Below are 25,216 nucleotides of genomic sequence, written 5' to 3'. Positions count from 1 at the left end.
CTCCTCTTCTTCTCCATCTTTGCCCTTTCCAGCTCTAGTCTTTAAAGGAGCCACCTTAACTGGAGCTGTGTTCGAATTTACAGCCACCTTAATGGAAGCTGACAGGTCCTGAGATAAATCAGCTGCTGGGGCAGTGACTTCCGGTCCCACCGAGGGAGTGGGTGGAAGTGACGTTGCTCCATTACTGGCCAATGGAGAAGAAGAAGAAGGAGAAGGAGTAGGCGCCATGTTGATACCAGCCGATGCCCTTGGCTGCTTGCTAGAATCAGCAAAGTCATTTAGAGCTGCCTTACCAATTAACTTTTTAGCCTTCTTTTTGACTGACACGGGTTCTCCACAGTCCTCGTCACTAGATGACTCTGGGACTGATCGAGAGCCACGGCGTTTTCTTTTTGATCTAGTTTTAATAACAAAACAAGCTCTGGACATCTTTCTCTCTCGCCGCAGAGAGAACAGTAAATATGCAATTACCATCACCAGCAACAGATTTATACACATCACATAAATCACCTTTGTATCCCAGGCATCACCTAAAGTTACTGTCTCCTCAGGCGGAATCTTAAAACCCTTTATCTCAATTGGGAGAGTGGTGGAGGTAACATTCCTGTATCTCACTGGCCATAACAAATTAATACATTTTCCATACCATAATTTAACTTTATACATAACCCACATATAAATTGTCCGCACCAAATATTTACCCAGGTAATCCAAAATCAAACCCAAACAATATCTGTAAATCAGAGCCCCAAAAATTGAAAAGAATAATCGCTCCACAAACCACAATACCTTCATGTTTGCTAATTCAGCTGGAAAACACTAAATCAATCAAATAATAAATTAAACTAATTATCTGCCGCACGTTGGGTACGCCAATAAAAAAAATGTGGTGGGTGGAAGGGCAAGGCCAAGAAGCCTCCTCCCTTCCCCCTTTGAAAAGTAAAAGGGAAAAAAAAATTGAAGGGAAAGGAAAAAAAAACTCGCAAGCTGAATTAGCAAAGCAGTGGAGCTATATTTACAAAGCGATGTAGGGTTTGCAGGGAGATATTTACAAATTTACAATATCTACAATATATACAAAGATATACAACAGAGTAACACAGAAATGAGAGTGAACCCCTCTCGGCAGAGAGGGTCCCCCACCTCCTCTTTCCCCTCTTTCCCCCCTTTCCCAGATTAGGTTAGAAGAGAGAGAGAGCGAAAGAAAGAAGTTAAAAGCAGTTTTGTGTTAATTGGAAAGGAGTTAATACAGGCCTTATCAGTTTTTTTCTCAAGGCCGGAGCCTTGGCAGAAAGCCCAGCACAGGGACAGAGAGCAGCCGCACCGTAGAAAGGCGGAAGCAAGACTGATAGAAAAGTCGTGGAAATGTCCAGTTCACTCCCAGTTCCGAAAAGTGCTTCCTTCCACTTCACCAATGAAATTAGTTTAGACTATTCCTTCCGTTTACCAACTTCCGTCCACCATATTCTCTTTCTTAAGGGGGCAACGTCAACCGGCCACAAATAGAATAGAATAGAATAGAATAGAATAGACCAGACCAGACCAGACCAGACCAGGTTGGAAGAGACCTTCAAGACCATCATGTCCAACCTATCAACTAATCCAACCCACCTAAACAACTAAACCATGGCACCAAGCACCCCATCAAGTCTCCTCCTGAACACCTCCAATGATGGTGACTCCACCACCTCCCCAGGCAGCCCATTCCAATGGGCAATCACTCTCTCTCTATAGAACTTCTTCCTAACATCCAACCTAAACCTCCCCTGGTGCAGCCTGAGACTGCGTCCTCTTGTTCTGGTGCTGGCTGCCTGGGAGAAGAGACCATCATCCGACTGTCTACAACCTCCCTCAAGGTAGTTGTAGAGAGCAAGAAGGTCACCCCTGAGTCTCCTCCTCTCCAGGCTAAACAACCCCAGCTCCCTCATCTTCTCCTCACAGGGCTTGTGTTCCAAACCCCTCACCAACTTCATTGCCCTTCTCTGGACTTGTTCCAGCAAGTCAACGTCCTTCCTAAACTGAGGGGTCCAGAACTGGACACAGTACTCGAGGTGTAGCCTAACCAGTGCAGTGTACAGGGGCAGAATGACCTCCCTGCTCCTGCTGGCCACACTGTTCCTGATCTAGGCCAGGATGCCATTAGCCCTCTTGGCTGCCTGGGCACACTGCAGGCTCATGTTCAGCCTACCATCGACCAGTACCCCCAGGTCCCTCTCTACCTGGCTGCTTTCCAGCCACTCTGACCCCAGCCTGTAGCTCTGCATGGGGTTGTTGTGGCCAATGTGCAGAACCCAGCACTTGGATGTGTTAAATCTCATGCCGGTGGATGAACTTACAGAACATTTCCAGCACATTCAGATTATCTTTATTGCCTTAACTAAATACTCTCAAAAAATATTTTTGTTGTAGATCATCCAAGTGAGAATATCACCATATTGCTATCAAATCAATTATCGTGTTGCAAAGACTGAATGAAAGTCTGAGGTGTTCTACTTGTCTAAGTTCTGGTTTGGCATTAAAATTCTGTATCTATTGATGCTAGAAATCATTCATAGCAGTAAAAGTTTCCGACTTGCCATGTACAAGTTAATCGATGGACAAAAACAACAGATGGGACAAGAATCTGGATATCACAGTTGTTTTCCAGGTTACTGTCTTAATTATTGTCCTAGAGTATTCCACTCCTTTTTTCCTTCCAATATGTTCTTGCCTATGTGTTTTTACACGTTTTCAAAGTTTCAGCTGAAGAGACACTGGAAGAGTCTCATTTAAGTTCTGTCTCATTTAAGTAGACAGATGTTTTCCACATCTTAAGATCTTGTGTAAATGAAATAGCCTAAGACTAGCTGAAGTTTTAAGCCTCAGGAGTTCAATTTTCTTAACAAATCTTGAACCTTTGTATGCAGAAAAGCATCAATAGCAAAGATCCAAAGTAGGCTCAAACCTAAAGCACACACTCAGCTGATCAGCCTAGACAAAGGAAAACCAAACAAGGAATATAAGCCACTAAGGGACTCTGCTGTTATCCTAAGAGACAGCAATCCTTGCAGTCCTTCTGGCCAGATTAGGCAACCCACCCAAGTGTGAACAGAGAGAATGTTTATGTTTTTAACATATATAACAGCTACATGACTTGGTCAAAAGATGAATTAGTTTAAAATTTGAATGGAATTTGGCCTAAAAGAACAAAATTGAGAAGGAAATCAGAGAGATACCTAATCAATCATGCATACAGCACATATAGAATAGAATAAACCAGGTTGGAAGAGACCTTCAAGATCATCGTGTCCAACCTATCAACTAATCCAACCCACCTAATCAACTAAACCATGCAACCAAGCACCCCATCAAGTCTCCTCCTGAACACCTCCAATGATGGTGACTCCACCACCTCCCAGGCAGCCCATTCCAATGGGCAATCACTCTCTCTGTATAGAACTTCTTCCTAACATCCAGCCTAAATCTCCCCTGGTGCAGCTTGACACTGTGTCCTCTTGTTCTGGTGCTGGTTGCCTGGGAGAAGAGACCAACATCCATCTGTCTACAACCTCCCTCAAGGTAGTTGTAGAGAGCAAGAAGGTCACCCCTGAGTCTCCTCCTCTCCAGGCTAAGCAACCCCAGCTCCCTCATCTTCTCCTCAGGGCTTGTGTTCCAAACCCCTCACCAACTTCATTGCCCTTCTCTGGACTTGTTCCAGCAAGTCAACATCCTTCCTAAACTGAGGGGCCCAGAACTGGACACAGTACTCAAGGTGTAGCCTAACCAGTCCAGTATCACAATGGTTTCTAGTATAATCTTTACAGCTGCTATCTGTAACTGACACCTGAGAACTGCTTTCATTTTAGAATGGTATCTGCTGTTTAAGCAGAGTGAAGGCTGCACTGTGCCACACTTTCTTATTTATCTGCCACTTCAAGTAACACTGGCATACTGTCATGAGTATACAGGGGATGAGTTGGAGGATGTTTCATCTTTGATCAGTTGAGGTTTTGGGGCTTTTTTTAGGCTTCTGTTTGTTTGTTTTTAAGTTCAAGTACTGAACAGAAGAGTTATTACCCAATATTACGAAAATATTTCTCTATGTTGGTAACATGCTACAAAATTGTTTAGTGAAGGGTTGGTTTGGTTATTTTCTTTTTAATACAGACATTGGAAATAGCTAGGATAAAATAAAGCAGATGTACAGGGTTATTACAGTACACAAGCTTGTCTGAAGTAACTCTCCACAGACACATGTAGGTCCACCATTAATGGTTATCACTGGAATGCCTGAAGTACGTTAAATTATGTTATCCATGGGGAAAAGGCTAACCATGACAAAAATTCTATGCACAAGCCAGCACACTCTGTCTACAGGCAGAGCAGACAGCATTATAAACTCTAATAGTTTAGAACATCAGCAAGCTGGCTGAATGATGTGACATGACTGAAATTCCATTACTGCAACAACTGCAGAAATGCATTCCAAGCCCACTGTCTAGAATACAGTCTGTGAAAACATATCATGACTAACATTATTGAACTCTGTCTTTGATGATCCCTGTGATAATATCAACCCACTGCATGAATGAATGATTATTAAAGCAGGTTCTGTAGATTAGGGGGAAAAGAACTTATTTTCTCCAAAATACTTCAGTAATTGTACTTGTCTCTTTCTGACAGTTGGCCTGATGTTTTCTGCCTGTATCATGTCTGTTTATCTGTCCTCCAGTATTATCAGTTCTGCTTGCTGAGATCACTGATCCTGTGACTATCCAAGCTAAGCTTCCACTTACAGATGGCCCTACTATATTCTTATGGAGGTTTTTTTTCTGTTTGGATTTTTCTAGTGGGAGGTGGTTTTGTTTTTTAAAGCAAGTATGACTTGACTAATTTAATATACATTCTTCTTGGATATTTAGCTTGTTTCAGTGACTCCAGTATTATCGGGAAGCAGATGGAGTTTCTCTCCTGGTATCTTGCCATCTTGACATAATGATGGATGTGAGCACTTGAAAAATCTTTATCTTATCCTGCATTGCTCTTAGATATTTTCTAGCTCCTGCTTTGAAACTGACACGCAGCTTGGATTAAGCTTTTCATGATTCTTCCATGCTTTATGCTCCTATCAGGTTGAACATTGCACATACTGATTCAGCTACTACATCTCGTTTTGTTTCTTACTTTTTTCCCTGTGCTTACACATAATATAGTACATGTATTTATGTACATATCAAAGCTCCAAGACTGCTGTAGCCTTTTTTGGCTTGAACATACTTTCCACATACACATGCTACTGTCAAATGCCCCTTTTCAATTTGGTGCATCATTCGCCCATCCAGTGGGTAAACTGCCTTCTGCTTGCAGACTATGACAAACTAACCAGATTCATAGATCAGAGAGAGCACTGAATGATACGCTCAGCTTCAGCAAGGTTTTGTATGCTGTCTTTCGTGGTATTCTTGGCCTTGATTAGTGGAAAATAACTTTAAAACACAGACTAACTAGATAAGTTATCTCACAGGCTAGAAGTCTTGAAGGACATTCAATAGCAGCCTGCAAGTACCTATGACAAAGTTATCAAGATGACAAAATCAGGCTCATCACAGTGGCACACAGCAGCAAGATTAAAGACACAGAACATAAGTTGAAATAAGAGAGATTGAGACTTGATGTAAAGAAAGATATCTTCATCATGACAGTCAAGCACCAGAACAGGATGCACATTAGAGATTGTACCATCTCCATTCTTGAAGGTTTGTAAGACCCAAATCGATAAACCCTGAGCAAAGTGACCTGCTCTCATAGCTGACCCTCTTTAGGGGATTGGAGTAATGACTTCCTGCAAACTTTTCCAACTTGAATTATGGTCCTAAAGCAGCAAGAGTCCCAAGTCAATCACAATTTTATTGACTTTTATTCCCCCAGTTTTTCTAAGTATGCATTGAGATTGTTGGATGTCAACATTGCTGTCTTACTGTTACAAAATTCATATGGCACATTCTGCTCATATTAGATTCAAGACTGTGCTTGTTACTCATCAGGAATCTAAGAAGACAAGGAGCAATGGGTACAAGTTACATCACAGGAGGTTCCATCTCAGCATGAAGAAACACTTTATGGTGAGGGTGATGGAGCACTGGAACAGGCTGCCCAGAGAGGTTCTGGAGTCTCCTTCTCAGGAGGCTTTCAAAACCTGCCTGGGTGCATTCCTATGAAGCATGCCCTAGGTGCTCCTGCTTTGGCAGGGGGTTTAGACTCAATGTTCTCCACAGGTCGCTTCCAGCCCCTAACAGTCTGTGAAGCAACATGCAATATGTTGTAGGTTACCAATTGTGTTTGCAGTGCCTTGGAGAAACAGTAAAATTAAGATGGTGTAATTCCATAATCCCACTGGGTGTAATTTTCTGCACATAGGCAGGAAGAATCACCTATGAAAAACTCAGATATAAAGTAGTGGTGCTTTGGAGGAGTATCTGAAATTACCAGTGAATCACAACATGAATAAACAAATTCACACTAATATTGAGTGCTAATTTTGCTTAATAAAAGTATGACCTGTATTAACTCCACTTTTCATTCAGTGCTGATAAGACATCAAAGGCAGCATTGTATTCAATTGGGAGCACTGTGGTTCCAGAGAGATATGGACAAGAAGGAGTAATAGGATTGAATTCTCAGGTTTTATCTGAGCACAGATAAAAGCGACACGTGATCAGATATCTAGAAAACATTTTCTGCGAGGAAATGCTGAAGAAATTTGAGATAGAGAGCCTAGGGTATACAAGACTACAAGATGATCTGATAGATCTCTTAGTAGGCAATAACTAGTTTAACAGAGGAATGGAATGATTTGTTTTCGTTCTCTACTCTGTATGGGGCAAAATGACCTGGACCCAGACTACACCAAGACTATTCAGGTTATATATGGCAAGGAAATTTCAAAGTAAAGACAACAAAGTAATACAGTAAATCATCTTACCCCCCACCCCCACCCCCCCACCCCCCTTTTTGAGGGGTGGAATTTCTAGAGACAAGCTGGGTAAGCACATCAGGAATTAGCCAATGCCACAGACACTACCTTAGGGAGATGAATGGATAGAAGATCCAGTGATTTTCTATGGTTCTGTGAATAACATTAGAATAAACTTTATTAGAATAAACCAAACCAGGTTGGAAGAGACCTTCAAGATCATCGCGTCCAACCCATCAACCAATCCAACCCACCCAAACAGCTAACCCATGGCACCAAGCACCCCGTCAAGTCTCCTTCTGAACACCTTCAATGACGGCGACTCCACCACCTCCCCGGGCAGCCCATTCCATAGCGCAATCACTCTTTCTGTACAGAACTTCTTCCTAACATCCAACCTGAACCTCCCCTGGTGCAGCCTGAGACTGTGTCCTCTTGTTCTGGTACTGGGTGCCTGGGAGAAGAGACCATCATCAGCCTGTCTACAACCTCCCTTCAGGTAGTTGTAGAGAGTGATAAGGTCACCCCTGAGTCTCCTCTTCTCCAGGCTAAGCAACCCCAGCTCCCTCAGCCTCTCCTCATAGGGCTTGTGTTCCAAACCCCTCACCAACTTTGTTGCTCTTCTCTGGACTCGTTCCAGCAAGTCAACATCATTCCTAAACTGAGGGGCCCAGAACTGGACACAGTACTCGAGGTGTGGCCTAACCAGTGCAGTGTACAGGGGCAGAATGACTTCCCTGCTCCTGCTGGCCACACTGTTCTTGATGCAGGCCAGGATGCCATTAGCCCTCTTGGCTGCCTGGGCACACTGCAGGCTCATGTTCATCCTACCATCAACCAATACCCCCAGGTCCCTCTCTGCCTGGCTGCTCTCCAGCCACTCTGACCCCAGCCTGTAGCACTGCATGGGGTTGTTGTGGCCAATGTGCAGAACCCGGCATTTGGATGTGTTAAATCTCATGCCGTTGGATTCTGCCCATCTGTCCAGCCTGTCGAGGTCTCTCTGCAGAGCCTCTCTACCCTCCAGCAGATCAACTCTTGCCCCCAGCTTGGTGTCGTCAGCAAATTTACTGATGATGGACTCAATGCCCTCATCCAGATCATCAATAAAGATGTTAAAGAGCACAGGGCCCAGCACTGATCCTTGGGGCACACCCCTAGTGACTGGCTGCCAGCTGGATGTGGCACCATTCACCACCACTCTCTGGGCTCGGCCCTCCAGCATCCATGATATCAATCCTTTACACTTTCTCCTAGCATAATACTGGATGCAGTTCTAGATTTTGTTTTGTTTTGGGTTTGTTTGCTATAGGGTTAATTCCAGTTACATTCTTGGTATCAGAAGCTATGGGGTGGTGTGCAGCATGGTGGTACACTGTTGCTTTTCAATTCAGCTATTTATCAAAGTTTGCATTCAGCACCATGTGCTGAAAACAATTTTGCTTGTATGAAATTAGGTTTACTTTAGTTGTAGCCAAGTTTGAGTACTTTGCCTACTTACAAACACCTTCCTTGTCTTGAAGAGTTATTATGAATGGTATCTAATATATGAATTACACAATTTTAGCAAGACTAAAGTCTAATATCTGATTTTATTCACTGCTTTGTCTGATTCATGCCAACAAAACTGAGAAACAACTAGACTATGTATTACCATGTATGACAAATTGGGCAGATCTTCTTCCTTCAAAACTTTGATTTGACCATTTTAGAAGCTTTTCTCAATACAATATATTGTATTGTCCCTTCCTGGTACAATTTTCTGGTGCTCACATTAATATTATATGAAGTTGACTGTTATTAAATTAATGCATTTTTAACTGAAAATTGTCTTCTGCTTGTCCATGGAGGATGATGTACAGAGCAGAACTTGCTAGCTTCCTGAAGTATTCTGCAAGAATTCACTTAGTCCTGAACATTACCATGACCGTGCCACTGCATAATTTCAGTTCAACTTTTTTTCTTAAATGCAATTCTGTTTTCTTCCTTTGAAAAATGCTAAAGGATTCTTTGAAGCCTAGCACATTCACAGATGTCTCAGTATCTACTTGGCATTCAATTTCCTGTTTCTGCGCTGTGCCTTTACACATGCTAGTACTCAACATTTTACAAACCATTTTAATTGCACCGTATTAATACATAGGTGTAAAATCTCATCCCTCCTCCCCTTAATATAACACAATTGTTTTCCTTCTTCATCTGTGAGCTTTAGCTTCAACATTGCCTTTCAGAAGCACATTGAATATGTGCAGCTGAGCTGCGTATTCGCTGTTATGGTATTTTTTTTTATTGTAACCAGATTTTCCTTTGCAATTTCTCCCATATTTATAAACTTAATTTGGCACTAATTTTGGTGCACCTACTTTGCATTTATGCATTTTTGTATACTAATTTCTGTTATTTCTGTTGCACCTAGTTGTTCTCTGCACTTGCTTTGAACAACAGACGAAAATCCGAAGTATACAACTCAAAACCAAATTCCTACTCATTAAATATCTTAACCTTGGGGAGACTTGATTTGTTTTTTTCAGCATTTGGAACTACATAGTACAGTAAGCAAAGGAATGTTTTTTAAGGAATAGATTGTCTCTACAAGTTACAGTATCACAGTATCACAGTATAACTTAGGTTGGAAAGGACCTCGAAGATCATCGAGTCCAACCTATCAACACAGACCCCATGACTAGACCATGGCACCAATCTCCTCTTGAACACCTCCAGGGACGATGACTCAACCACCTCCCTGGGCAACCCGTTCCAATGACGAATGACTCGCTCGGTGAAGAATTTCCTCCTCACCTCGAGTCTAAACCTCCCCTGGCGCAGCTTGAGACTGTCCCCCCTTGTTCTGGTGCTGGTTGCTGATTGGCACTATGTAAAAATTACAGCATTTCCATTCATGTGAAAAATTTTCATCAACCACTTAAAATTGAGGCAGAACCTTTTAAAAGTCGAATACAGTGATCAAATAAAACAAGCATGCATCCTTGATATTTTGGATTTACAATGTTGTATGTAGTAATTCCTCCTAAATTCCTTTTCTGTAGCATTCTGAAATACCAGATTGCAGAATTTGATATTCTGTAAAAGTGGGTAACAGGAAAACATAGAGAAGCACAAGCTGGGATGCAATTTCCAGGACTCAAAGAGCTTCTTAAAAACCTTTTCCTCATAATTCTTTCTAACTGTGAATATCTTCACAAGACAGAACCAAGAAGATATTTGTGAAGTTTTTTTTATATTATTATTATTATTTAGAACAGCTCTGAAAACATAAAGAATGCCCCTACCCTTTTAAACAGTTTAGATGATGTGAATACTAATGGAAAAGGTTACTTAAAATTCTTATTAAGTGATTAGTTTCCCTTCATAGTTTTAAAGGACCGTCATAATGACAATATAAATTTAGTGCCATGGTTGCTCATGAACTATTAGGAACAACACAAATATCTTCTTTTTATAGATGGGAAGGTAGAAGGTCCTGAAAAATAATTCTGGTTTAATGTGTGGAAGTAAATTTATGTAAATTGCTGTCAGTCATCTGTGTATTCATTTCACCAGCAAAATAACATTATAAATGATCTGTAGCCAACAATTCTTCACTTGCAGACATGCAATGCAAATATTTATTCAAAACAGAAAATCACTTAAGGATAAGCATAAGTCTTACCACACCAATAGAAAAGTAGTTATTGATGATGTTGTAAGGCACTGGGTCTCCTTTCTCATCTTTATCGTTGGGTATTACTTCAAATTTCCACCTGTCCAGCAAAATCTCTGAGCTGTTCTCAATGTCTTTTAAGATCTTTATTAGATTCTCACCTTCATAACCTAGCAAAACATGAAAACAGTTATTTAATCAAGCATAATGAAGTTTCATTCCATTTTCTTTCTCTGCCCAAATGAGTGGTTGTATGGGGATCTGAGCAACCTGATCTAGTTGAAGATGTCCCTACTCATGTCAGGGGAGGTTGGACTAGATGACCTTTGAAGGTCTCTTCCAACCCAAACTATTCAATGATTCTATGACTTGGAAAAATGAAAGTTATGCATAAAAGACCTGAAAAGTATGTGTGAAGTATTGCCAATTTTCCAGCCTATGTCATTAAAAGGAGTACAAATGCAAAACTGATTTCTCCACTCAGATAATTTAATGTAAACTTAGATTAATTCTACAGATTTCACTTGGAATCAGATTTATACTGGAAAAAAATAATTTCATCTTAAAAACTTGTAAATCCTTTGAATTTTCGAAGCAACTAAAGTAGTTATTAAAAACCCTACAATTATTTTTTTGCAAAATGTTCTTGCTATGAAATTCATCTTAGGATTTGAATTCATTTCATTTCAAAATGTATGAAGAAAAGTCATACTATAGGCCTGTCTGCCTAAAGTCTGACAAGAGATTGAAAGATTAAAAGATGCCCACTTTTTTTCTTGGTTTTGAGTGTTTGTATGTGGTTTACCATAACAAATCCAAAATTTGAACTCTGTAACTGATGACTTATCAGCAGAACTAGTATTTTTCCATCTTTCAACAACATATTTATGAGCCTCATAATGCTCTGTAGAGATCTTACTTTTACTTGTGAAGAAGCAGTCACGCGTCTTTTAGGCAATTAATTACTAGTAGTACTTCACTACTACTGTATACTAAACAGCAGAAAACTTGTTTAGGCATTTCTGAGTATACACAACCTACAGTACACACATAAATGGTGTGAGCATTTTACTAAGTAACATTACCAGCTCTGAACACTATTCAAACTAAATGACTGTAATAGATACAGTGCTTAGTTTAACACAGTCTTTTTTCTACACCACAGAAGTGAGGGAAAAGTAACACACACAAAACACTCTGGGTTGAGATAACAGTTTACTGATTAAATGAGATAATAATAATACAATGCACAATTACCTTAGCCTATCTGCAAAAAAAGCACAGCAGAAAGCAGCAGCGAGCAGAAGCAAGCGAGCTAAAAACCCAAGCCAGGGAGCTACTCCCTGCCCATCCCTCCCTGTCCTACTGCCATCTCAGCAGAAGAGAGTCAACACCCAAAACCCCAGAACCCAAAAGCAGCAACCAGAACAAGAAACCTCTCATGTTACAATCTGAACTTCAGGCCTCATAATACTTTGCTCCAGCCAGCACTTTCATTTTGAAGCTGGCATGAGGCAGGATGGTTTTGAGTAACAGCAGCAAATATTCAATGTAACCCATGACAATACTGAAGATCTGAGAACTCATTCCTTCCTCAAATCAGAAAAGCAAATTTTCGTACACAAGCAATATGTACTTCCTGAGTCATTACCAGTTTTAGCAAGAAAAGCTATTCAAAGCCTCCCTGCTCAAAAGCCATTGCTAATGTATTTCTTTTTGATTGTATAGTAGGTTTTTGTTAGTTGCTGCAAACCACCACTTAGCAGCAGCATGCACAATGCCATTTGTTTGCATGAGATCACACATCAGCAGTTTAGTTTCTGTAAGCCCTGTCTTCTCTCCTATCTATAGATGTTACAGAAAATCTGTGTTATTGCATTGTTTACCACAAAGTAACTGGGCAAAGAATGATGAAAGCCAGAATATTTTCATACTGTCTTTTCCTACTTCAGTCCAGATCAAATCACGCAAAAGGCAGGTAAATAAATAAAAATGAGTGGAATGACTGATCTTGACTAACGTAATTGAATTGTCTCATAGATGACCCTGCTTAGAACAGGATTTTGGACTAGTAGCTTCCTATGAATCCTTCTCCTTTCCAACCTGAATTACGCTATGATTCTATATGAACTGTTCAGAAAGTGAAAAAATGCTGATTTCATTGGGTTTTGTTTGGTTAGTTTAGGTTTCTCCCCCCCCCCATCAGTATGCAAATAAACAATCACCAGTCATGACAGAAAATAAAGTTCTGAAATGATTTGACAGAACATCATGCTTTAAAAAAGTTCTACAGCATGGCAACTACTGAGAATTTGCTGAAGACTACCTGGTTACAAGGCAGACATCTAGAAAGAAAACTTGCTTTCTAGAATCACAGCATGTTAGGTGTTGGAAGGGACCTCAAAAGATCATCCAGTCCAACCACCCTGCCAGAGCAGGATCACCTACACAGTAAGTCACACAGGAAGGCATCCAGGCAGGTTTTGAACGTCTCAGAGGAGACTCCACAATCTATGTTGGCTGCCTGTTCCAGTGTTCTGACAGCCTCACAGTGAACATTGCTATCATGAGACAGAAGAAGGAAGAGATATCTACAAAGACTGAGAAGTTCCAAACACACAACATATCAACTGAAACAACTGGCTGTGAGCCCACAAACTGACAGGCTTTCTATCAGAGACTAAGACTTGCCTAAAATTTTCTTTTTTGTCTCCTTCAAGTTACCCTGCAATGCAAATCCTGAATGGAAACAATTTATTGGAAGAGCTAAAAGGCAGGCTCCATACATGCAGGAATGTTTGCAAATGGTATTAAAGGTTTGACTTAACATGTATTCTCCTTTCACCATTCTTTGCTTTCTCATTGCCTGAAAAATGGCACCATGGCACTTACTGTCTGGAATCTTCTGAAGGAAAAGAGGACTGGATGAAGGAACTAGTCCGAAGCTGAGACATTTTTCACTTAATATTTCTTAACATTAAGAAATGAAACCACCCCCAACCCATTATTAGCGGTTTTCAGTAACCCTTTCAGAACATTCTCAATTAAAACCCATTAAAGAATACTCCCTTTATAAGGTATTGATCAAAGAAGTAACTGCAATAAAGATGGTAAAAAGCCAGCCAAATACTTATATACAACTCTCATTGAACCTTGGGAGCCTTTTTGGTGTCAGCAGAAGCTACAAAAAAAGGTATGAAGACTGATTACTCTTGGTATCTACAAAATCATTCATATAACATTTACTGATAGCAAAATCCCAAGAAAGGAAAGGTGGCAATGGCTCTTTAGATATTATAAAAAAGAAAACCAAATGTTGAGAGTAGAATTTGATGCAAAAGTTACTCTTTTTCTTTTTAATTGCATAATGAATTGTATTTTAATTTTGTTTACCTCCTCCCCATCTCAGACACCTTGCTAAATCATTGCCAGTCCCAAGAGGCAGGATAGCAACTGGAGGATGCTTAATCAAGTTTGCTTTCTCTGTGAATAAAGAAGAAATAAAACACAACTAATGAACAAAAAAGTCTGATTGTTTGGTACTGATACAGTAACTGTGTTAGGTTTTGTTTCAGTGAAAACCAGTGATACATGTTTTGTATATGAGATTATGCGGCCTGCTTAGCAACACGCATTTCACCAAGCCACTCCATTATGCAGACCATTCTCCAGTCAATATTAATTCTTAATCCTAATTTACTCAATTGTTACCACAAAGCCTTTTGTAACCCATGGATGTGATAAACATTCCCAAACAATTGAACCAAAGATCTTTCCAAGACTGAGCATGTTGTGTTCACTTTCTTTCAGCTCTGCCATTTCCAGCTATGAATGCTAAAGAGCAATAGTCACAAGCACGAGCAAGGAGATTAATCTTAAACCAAATTTGTGTTTAACTGCATATTCACTTGGATTTGTGTTTATACAAAAGCACCATTACCAGAACTCATTGAAATCAACATGAGTGGTTTGCCCATCAAGAATTAAATCTATATGAAATGGGCATTGGTCTATCTGATGAAGTATCTAAGTCAGTATTTTGTATTTAATAAAGAATGCTTTGAAATATATTAATTTAGTACCTTTTGACTCTTCACTGGTACTTTTCTAGCATTTCAAGCCAAAATATCTCTGTTCCAAATCCTAAGGGAAAACTCTTTTTGGCTAATACAGCTTTTCTGAAAGCTGGAAGTGGGGCAGCTATCCCCCAGGTATAATATTTCAAAGATGCAATTTGTCCAAACTCCCCATTTAATTGGAATGGATGTGGCAAGGGACATCTTATTATTTATCAACTTCTCACATCAACTTTAGGAAGATTTCACATTCACAGTATCAGTGTACAAGAATTTATTATTTAAGAGAACAACAACAACAGCAACAAAGTTTTAAAGTCTCAAACTAGGGGAAGAAAGTTTTTCTTTATTCCTTTGTTTAGTGTTTGGGTTTATTTTTGTTTTTAAAAATTTATTTCATGTTTTTCATTTTCTTTCACATTGTTTTTTCTTTGCCTCTTGCTTTGCTCTCTGCTAAGATAATTTGGAGAAAGAAAAGATCAAACCAGTAAAGCATCTCTTTCTTAAAACAGGTGATTTCTTAAACTTTGTATACCAAAGGGCTTTTGTTTGCTAAAATACAGCATTAAGAAAATTTACTTGCTGGGCCTATCAAACAACCAGGTCCTGGACCCCCTAAATAATTTCTTAGTTCTGTACCAAAAAAAAAATGCCTGCAGAAGACAAATCAGCCTTTTCCCCCCCGCTTTCTTTCTTTAAATTGTGCCACTGAAAGAAAATGTAACTGCATGACATTCCGGAGGTCATGAAGTGAGTTCTAAAGTGATGACACAGTTAACAGCTGCAAAACTTCACCTCTTCAAGTGTAGGCAAAACACTTGATATTTATGTACACTGATTTACAACTTTGAAAGCTACTTAAGAGTTACAAGCAACAGCTTGCATTTGGGGAAAAAAATAATAGGCTGTTTGGTTTGGTTTGGTTTTGGTGGGGTTTTGTTTGTTTGGTTTGGTTTGGTTTTAAATAATCAAGACGAGAAATATCTTTTTGCTATCATCCATTCCTTCATGACTTTTTTTTTTTAGTTTTAACTAAACTTCAGCATGTTTTCTGGTCCTCACCTCCCACAAATCACAGGCTTTCAAACACTCTTCACCTAAACTTTCAGTTGACCTCTCTTCATTTTCCTAATTTCTACAGTCATGCATTTTTCCCCCCCGAAGCCTCACTAATGCCAAATAAACAACCACGTGGTGTGGATGTTTTCCCTAATAAGCCTTGAGAAGTTTGTAATATCTTGACCCCTGGGCCTTCATAATGATTGGTACAGGGGACTTTATGGCCAACTGGCTGAAAGAAGTCCAAAACTAAATGGCTAGTATTCCATACCAGAAATAATGGGCTAATAGATGATAGACAAAACTTCGGTGAGTGACAAAATAAGTGAGCAACGGTAAATGTTCCATTTAATTTGGTTAGGGACACAAATTTTGAACTGAAATTAAAATAGATTGATTCAAGTTTCTTGGTTTCTGGAAATCCAGAGGACTACAAACACTAAACGTGTCTAGGGATTTTGAATATCCTTTGTGATGTCAATATTCTTAAAAATAATCATGTCCCAAACAAATACATTTCCAAGATTGAAACGAACAAGCTCTTGTTTTAAACACCTGTATGAACAAGCTGTTATTTTAAATAGCTGTCTCCATTCTTTGGCTTATAGGATGTAGTAAAATGAAAAACATGAGTCCAGGATAATTCTGTAAACACTATTGATTACCTATGCAATCCAAAATCCAGCCTACTGTTCCATCTCCACCACACGCTAGTACTCTGAACTCAGCAACATCTCGGAAAAAATTTAACCTAGAAACAGTAAATGAAGAGATGTGTTTAATTATCACAAATGCATTGTGCATTATGCAAACATTTTATGGCTTAAGACATTTAATAGCAAATGGCAAGTGAACACTTGAAATAATCACCTCTGCTCATGCATTCAATTTTAGACAAACACAATCCAACATGGTATTATTTGAAAACGTTTAATATGAAATGTCAATTCAAGAGTTCTTATGGTACACTAATACTAGAAATAGCCTGCACTTGATAGTTAATCCAAATCTTTGTCTCAGTTCAAACCTTGTTTGAAACTATCATCAGAAAACATTATCTGTTTACCTAAGTGCAAATGGATATTTATTCCCTCAAGACAGAAAAAAAAACCCTAAGGTGGCTAAATTATTAGCCACAACATTTCCTTGTGAGGTGCTATAAAAAAACATATGAAAACTGCGTATTTCTGGTAGTACAACAACGCATAATAAGCTGAACATCTTGTGGTTGATAAGAACAACTTTGCACCGTGGTTTAATACAAATTGAGTAAGTATCAGTTTGAACACGCCCATTCCATCATCCTACAAACCATATTTTAAAACTGAAATATCTTTGGCAGCCTATTTCTGCTTCCACATCCAGTGAGCGTTGGACGGTATTCATAGTATCATAGTATCATTCAGGGTTGGAAGGGACCACAAGGATCATCTAGTTCCAACCCCCCTGCCATGGGCAGGGACACCCCACATATTATTAGTATAATAGTATTACCACATATTATTATCCACTTCATTCAATATTAATGTTCCATGCTGCTGAAAAGTGAGGATATATTAAAACAGTTCTAAGTTGCAATATTTTAAATTCAAAAGCATCTTTTTAGGTGAGATTCTGATACATAATAACATTAGCCCTTATACATAAGCTGCTCAATTTATATATATATATATGTGTGTGTGTGTGTCTATATATATGCATGTGTGCATAAACATTCACCTATATTCTCTTCATTAGTGTCAAAGATATCTTAATGTATATTATTCTATAGTCAGTGACCACATGTGATTTCCAGTCTGCAATCTCCTAATAAGTGCACAATTAGTGTATGGTACACAAAATCTTAAACACAAATAAATACATACAATAACTTGCAAGTGTTTAATTCAAGCTGGTCTCCATAGCAAACTTCAATGTTGCACACAGAATGGTATTCCTGACCCTAGAAAGTTTTTAAACAACCTTTTAATTCTCTTTATACAATCAAGGACACATGAAAAAACTACACAGTTAAAGAAAATCATGGGAGTGGGAAATGAAAAGCACAGTGGTCAAAGAATGTTATTAAAGATACATAGAATACATAGAATAAACCAGGTTGGAAGAGACCTTCAAGATCATCGCGTCCAACCCATCAACCAATCCAACCCACCTAAACAACTAAACCATGCAACCAAGCACCCTGTCAAGTCTCCTCCTGAACACCTCCAATGATGGTGACTCCACCACCTCCTTGGGCAGCCCATTCCATAGCGCAATCACTCTATCTGTATAGAACTTCTTCCTAACATCCAACCAAAACCTTCCCTGGTGCAGCCTGAGACTGTGTCCTCTTGTTCTGGTACTGGCTGCCTGGGAGAAGAGACCAACCTCTGCCTGTCTACAGCCTCCCTTCAGGTAGTTGTAGAGAGCAATAAGGTCACCCCTGAGTCTCCTCTTCTCCAGGCTAAGCAGCCCCAGCTCCCTCAGTCTCTCCTCATAGGGCTTGTGCTCCAAACCCCTCACCAACTTCGTTGCCCTTCTCTGGACTCGTTCCAGCAAGTCAACATCCTTCCTAAACTGAGGGGCCCAGAACTGGACACAGTACTCGAGGTGTGGCCTAACCAGTGCAGTGTACAGGGGCAGAATGACCTCCCTGCTCCTGCTGGCTACACTGTTCCTGATGCAGATGTAGAATCCTACAAAACAACTTCTGTTCGTTTCAGACCACAAATTCAAGGTTAGCAAAGTCACACAGAATTAAGACCATAACATTGTTGTTCCACTTTCTCTAATTTTCTCTGCTCAGAAGAGCTCTGAGGCAATTTCAGGTGTCAAGTACAATGTCTGAAGCATGCTTACCCACTCTGTATTAAACTCGCCTTTGCCCTTCTCACCTCTTAGGTCATACTTCACACATCCACAGGACATGTGCTATAGGAGGTCTTCTGATCCAAAATTTCATGTGCCAATTTGGCTGGGAACACTTGGCAAAAATATCTTCTAATAAGCATATGTGCTGAAAGACCCTCTGCTGGAAGTCACCTCCTACCACTATAAGAGTGGGCACTGAGATATGCCCTGGTCCACAGGTGTGCATCTCTGTTACTCCACAAAACCTGGCAAAGCGGCATATGCCTCCCATCACCAGCATTCCCACTTCATCTCAATGCACCAAGTCAGTATATAATCAGCAGACTTCATTATATTGATTCCAGTACTGAGGGTATTTCAGATTCATTTAAAATCAAATGATAGTCAGAGGTGATGGCAATGTACTAACTTCTATAAATATTTAAGCATTTCTACTACATGGAACAGATATCAAACTAAGCCTAGGAAAAACAAAGAAAAAAGCAGCCCCAACAAAACACAACCAACCAACAAAAACTCAAAACAAAAGAACAACAAAAAAACCAATCCAAGGCCAAAGGTACAGAGTTGATCCTGGCATTATTCCAGATAGGCAGAATATAGACGTAAACCTCATTTCCCTTCTTTTAAACAAGCATTGTCACCATATGGCTATCAGAAATTCATTCTGGTTTGACTTTTTATTTAATCTTCATGAAAAAAGTGTAACTTAGGGAATAAAGTTGAAGAATCTCAAAAATACATATTGTCAGATAACTAACCATAAGCTTCATTTGTATTTCCCCTGGAGCATTTTGTACTCAAATAAATTTCCCAAATCATTTCATGATACAGCATTAAGTTCACCTGACTTTGCCTTTTTAGAGATGCAAGTGCAACAATGATATATGCATTATATAGGCACATAACATATAGAATACATGAAGTATAATGCACTGTGCATTATATATTTGCATACATAAACAGAGCGTGTGCAAATATACTGTAACAAATATAAATATTTATAAAATGAAGTTAATTTATAAAATTAAATATAGTTATATAATTAACTATGTAAATAAATCTCACTCATTGAATTAAAATGTGCAGCCTACATTAGGAGTTGAGAAGGGAACATAGTTTACTGTTGATAAGGTTTTATTCAAACTCAGTATTATAATTGTAAAATAAAGAATTGGGCAGATTTCTTATCATAGTATCATAGTTTCATTCAGGGTTGGAAGGGACCACAAGGATCGTCTAGTTCCAACCCCCCTGCCATGGGCAGGGACACCCCACACTACATCAGCCTGGCCAGAGCCTCATCCAGCCTGGGCTTAAACACCTCCAGGGACGGGGCCTCGACCACCTCCCTGGACAACACATTCCAGGGTTTCACCACTCTCATGGTGAAGAACCTCCTCCTCACATCTAGCCTGAATCTCCCCACCTCCAGCTTCATTCCATTCCCCCTAGTCCTATCACTACCTGAGATCCTGAGAAGTCCTTCCCCAGCCTTCCTTTAGGCCCCCTTCAGATACTGGAAGGCCACAATTAGGTGACCTCGGAGCCTTCTCTTCTGCAGACTGAACAGCCCCAACTCCTTCAGTCTGTCCTCATAGGAGAGGTGCTCCAGTAGAACTTAAGGTAAAAACTAAGTACTGCTTATCAATATTGCTTTAGCCAATTAGTGTTTAAATAGCATCTGTTATCTCTTATCCACAGAACATTTTTATGTTTAAAAAAAATAAAATTAAATTGTTGGAGAAAAACTTAGTAAAAGTGGTTAGAAATAGAAATAAAGAGGGGGGGGAAAAAAAAGGAAGGCATCTGTCGTAGGGTTGGAAGGGAAAGGCCGTGCCTTCTCCTCCCCCCGGAAAGTGAAGAAAAAAAAACTCACAGCTGAATTAGCAAAGCAGTGGGTGCTGTATATTTACAAAGCAATATAGGATATGCAGGGGAATATATACAGAATTTACAGTATTTACAATATATACAGAAATATACAACAAAGTAGCACAGAAATGAGACTTTCCCCCTATGCTGAGGGGGTTCCCCACCTCTGCTCCCCCTTCTCTCCCCCTTTCCCCAGACTAAGGCAAAGGACCAGAACAGAGAACTGAGTCCCATTTTCTTGATTTTAAAAATTGTATGAGAATTCTAGCTACATATAATAAGCATCAACTAACTTACAGTGTGTCTCAATCCCAAATGTTTTATCTCTATATAAAAGCATAAATCATTGTTTAACAGTTTAGATGATTATGCTTTACATAGCCAAATACAACAAGTATGACATAAGGTACAAAGAACAAATGGCCACTATATCAAAAATCTTTTCAGAAGCTACATCAGTAACCCTGACAGAAATTAAATAGTATTATGAGAAGCAAGTAAATCAGAAACTTCAAAACACATATTTTATTGATATCAAATTGATTTGTACTACAATCCACACAAAATCATTTAATGCAAAACATTTTGTTGGGGTTTTGTTAACAGCAAAAAAAAAACAACCTGCCACTAAAAAAATCCCACACCCTTATTTATGGATATGAGAAGAGGTAGATATTCTTATATACAGATATGATTTTTACTGACATTATAATGAAAAGCTTTTCTGCAGGGTGGTACAAATTGTACAAACTGTAACCAAAGTTACAGCCATTCTTCAATCACTTGCAAAAATGTAAGCTAAAAAGATCAGCAGAACTTCTACTAACATCTCCTACCACAGGACAAACAAAACTCCTGATACGTTTTTGAATGAAAGATGAAAAGTGACAACTATAATAGCCCACAAAACAAAATCTATGGTTGTAGACTAAAGCTGTACAACAGTACATTATATTTGCAAGGGGAACTGCTAGATGGTTCTGGAAAATGAATCATTTTTCTTTCCAGTGAGAAAAGAACAGTACAACCAGAAGGTCAGTGCAACCCATCCCTAAATGTGAATTACATGAGATTATTACATTTGATTGTATTTCTATTATCAGAATTGACAAGATCATCTAATTCTTGCCTGATAACTGAATTCCTCTATCATTAAATTGCAGCACTCTTTTTCTTCCTGAATCTGCCAACTTTTCATATTCAACAGGTTTCATAAGCATCTACGTAACAATGGTCAATAATTAACCTAAACGGGCTCCGTCATTAGAATGAACTGGAAAACCTATCCATAGTAATCTTCATCTTGATAGCTCCCTTGTAAATCAACTTGTTCTAGTCTTCCCTAGTGCAGTTTCTTATCTGCTAAAACAAATTTAAACCACTGGAGGTGTTTGGTGCCAGCCCATTTTTATTTTATTTTGCCAGACACAAGGATCACAGAGACAGGCAAGTATACAGTTTCCACTGATAAATTAGCAATTGCTACCTGAAAGACGGCAACTGGTTCAACTACCTAAACTACTGTAATTCAGTGTCTCGTAATAACCTCATAAGGGCAACAAAGTTGGTGAGGGGCTTGGAACACAAGCCCTATGAGGAGAGACTGAGGGAGCTGGGGTTGCTTAGCCTGGAGAAGAGGAGGCTCAAGGGAGACCTTATTGCTCTCTACAACTACCTGAAGGGGGGTCGTAGACAGGCAGAGGTTGATCTGTTCTCCCAGGCAACCAATACCAGAACAAGAGGACACAGTCTCAGGCTGCGCCAGGGGAGGTTTAGGCTGGAGGTTAGGAGGAAGTTTTACACAGAGAGAGTGATTGCCCATTGGAATGGGCTGCCCAAGGAGGTGGTGGGGTCGCCATCATTGGAGGTGTTCAGGAGGAGACTTGACAGGGTGCTTGGTGCCATGGTTTAGTTGATTAGGTGGTGTTGGGATGATAGGTTGGACATGATGATCTTAAAGGTCTCTTCCAACCTGGTTTATTATGTTATATTCTAACTAAAAAATAAACTATTCACCAATGAAGCACAAGTTTACTATTTGCTGGTGAATCGTGATTTTACGCACAGGTAGCACCCCAATGCACCCCTCCGTCCCCTACACCCCTTAATCTTACAGAAATGTTTTAGAAAATCCTGTCTCAGTCAAATTACTTAAAAATGTACGTTACAACATTTTCCACTTAGGTACTTATTGGTGTCATATCCAGAAGCAGTACACTCTGCAGAGATTTCATGTGCTCAGTCACACAAGGTGGTGTAACAGCACTGTGTGCGTGGAGGCACAAATTGGCTGCCCGTGAGGTTTGTGAAGTCTTCCTCTCTGGAGACATTCAAAACCCGCCCGGATGCATTCCTGTACGATCTGCTCTAGGTGACCCTGCTCTGGCAGAAGGGTTGGACTAGATGATCTTTCAAGGTCCCTTCCACACCCTAACATTCTATGATTCTGCAAAAAATTAAATCTTGGTATCTCAGGATAGCTATCGGCTGAAGATAAGGTATATTGCAAATTATCACTGGATATAGAAATACTATTTAAAGTGGTCAATTTGTCCACTGCAGAGAAGATTAAAGTGTGAAAAAAAGGGATGCAGACCTCAGTATCTGCCTTCGTTAGAGATTTATTTTTTAATACTCTAAATGGCATTAAAGCTATTTCAGCTCTTGTGGCTTAAAGCTGCATTTTTACTGAGCTCTTTTCAGAGTAATCTGAATTCAGGTGAACTTGTAAATACTTTTGTCTCACAGCTGCTCAATTTTACTATAGACAGTACATGAATTTTGCCAAATACAACACTTGCACCTAATTGTAATTAGCTGCAAGGTAGAGGACTTCAGAAGCTCTGCATTAAAATTTACAGCGAAACTGTATTAAAAGGGGTGATTTTTGAGTTCTGTTATATTCACAGCAATACTTATCACTTTGATAACTACTAGTAGAAGACTTCCAAGTTGGAATACAAATTATGCTGTATTTGAATTTAGTTCATCCTCAATATCAACAGCTGAAAGCAAATTGGAACCTGCTAAACTTCTATAAATAGGTTTATATTGATGAAGGACCAATCTGATAGGTATCTCATATTTGCAAGGGAATCCTGTAATTTAGAACCTTTGTCCACTTGGGAATTCACAATGCTGGGTTTTATCTAAAACATTCAACTCATCACTGAGTCCTCTTAAATTGTCCAAAGGGAGTGCCAAGTTGAAAGACAAGGCAACTGCATTGTGGCAATGTTTACTCCTTTATTATAGTGACCATATTGCTGTCATTTTATTAAACAAAACAAATTAATCCCTGCCAAAGGGTTGTTTACTTGAGAATATGAATTAAAACTAAACACAGTTTTTCCTCTTCTAGACTGCCAAGCTGAGCTTGCCATGTCACTGGACAAGAGAGACACGTTAACCTCATTACAGTTAAAGTTTCTTGTATACTGTAATTCATGAGACAGTACCATAGAATTATAGAATGGCTTAAGTTGGAAGGGACTTCAGAGATCACCTACTCCAACCTCCACACCATGGGCAGGGATGCCTCTCAACTAGGCACAACTGCTTAAGGCCTCATCCAACCCGGCCTTGAATATCCCCAGGGAGAAGCCATCCACAACCTCCCCAGGTAAGCTATTCCAGAGTCTCACTACACTTGTACTGAAGAGCTTTTTCCTAATATCCAGTCTAAACCTACTCTCCCTTGTCCTGTTGCTAGACACCTTTATGAAAAAAGGGCCTCTCCAGCTTTCCTGCAGGATGCCTTTATGTACTCAAAGGCACCTTTATGTACTCAAAGGTACCTTCACAATCTTCTCTTCTCTAGGCTGAACAACCCCAGCTCCCTCAGCCTATCCTCACAGAAGAGGTGTTCCAGCCCTTGGATCATCTTTGTGGCCTTCCTCTGGACTCACTCCAACAGCTCAGTAATTCCAGTGAATCATCGCAATAAAAATAACTTCCATAACTCAAATTTTTTATTGCATGAGGCAATATATTTCTCTCTTGGAATGCCATTTTAATGTGCAGAAGTTAACTGGCAGCTGCATATATTGCAGTTGAAAACATTGGTTTCAGTTTATACTTTTAAAGATAAAGGTGGCTGCCAATTTCGAATCGCAGCTTTGCTACAAACCATGAGGGCACATGTAGAAAACCAGGATCCCAGTCCTTCAGTGTGTGATCACAGGAGATATTGAGTAACTACATGAATGTAAGAGCCATTTTATTGTCAGGCAGCCAACACTGAAAGCAGTAGTCCATATAACATACTTCATACTCAAGCATACCATTAATGTAGAATCACAGAATCAAAGAATGTTTTGGTATGGAAGGGACCTTTAAAAGTAATCTAATGCAATCCCCCTGCAATGGGCTGGGAAATCTGCAACTAGATCAGATTGCTCAGAGCCTGATCCAACTTAAACCTGAATGTTTCCAGGTATGGGAGCTTCTACCACCTCTCTGGGCAACCTGTTTCAGTGTCTCACCACTCTCTCTGTAAAAAAACCAAAATGTCCTCTTCATATTTAGTAGAAATCTCCTCAGGTTTAGTTGAAAACCATCATCTCTTGTCTTATTGCAATAGGTCCTGCTAAAAAGATTGTCCCTATCTTTCTAGTAGATCCCTTTTAAGTACTGAAATATTGTAATAAGGTCACCCCATAGCCCTCTCTTCTCCAGACAGAAGGACCCCTACTCTCCCAGCCTTTCCTCACAGCAGAGGTGTTCTACTTCACTGATCAT

The 25,216-nt window shown here is 39.6% G+C and overlaps 1 protein-coding gene across 10 annotated transcripts in view; it reads right to left on the bottom strand.

Moving 5' to 3' along the window:
- DGKB (diacylglycerol kinase beta) overlaps positions 1-25,216 on the bottom strand; it is a 488,212-nt gene that overhangs the window by 195,354 nt on the left and 267,642 nt on the right. For 6 of the 10 annotated variants that reach the window (XM_068152503.1, XM_068152502.1, XM_068152504.1 and 3 more), the window contains 4 exons: positions 16,414-16,499; positions 14,007-14,096; positions 10,623-10,783; positions 7,061-7,105 (listed from right to left, as the gene is read on the bottom strand). In XM_068152503.1, the coding sequence (XP_068008604.1) occupies positions 7,061-7,105; positions 10,623-10,783; positions 14,007-14,096; positions 16,414-16,499 (382 nt within the window). The remainder of the gene's footprint in view (positions 1-7,060; positions 7,106-10,622; positions 10,784-14,006; positions 14,097-16,413; positions 16,500-25,216) is intronic. The other 4 variants (XM_068152507.1, XM_068152508.1, XM_068152510.1 and 1 more) reach the window with 1 other exon arrangement.

Source organism: Melanerpes formicivorus, unplaced genomic scaffold (genome assembly GCF_026170545.1).
Source record: "Melanerpes formicivorus ecotype bairdi unplaced genomic scaffold, bMelFor1.0.p_v2 SCAF_23, whole genome shotgun sequence".
Classification (NCBI taxonomy): Eukaryota; Metazoa; Chordata; class Aves; order Piciformes; family Picidae; genus Melanerpes; species Melanerpes formicivorus.
The sequence above is the reverse complement of the archived record's forward strand: the minus strand, read 5'-3'. Positions and strand labels throughout refer to the sequence as shown.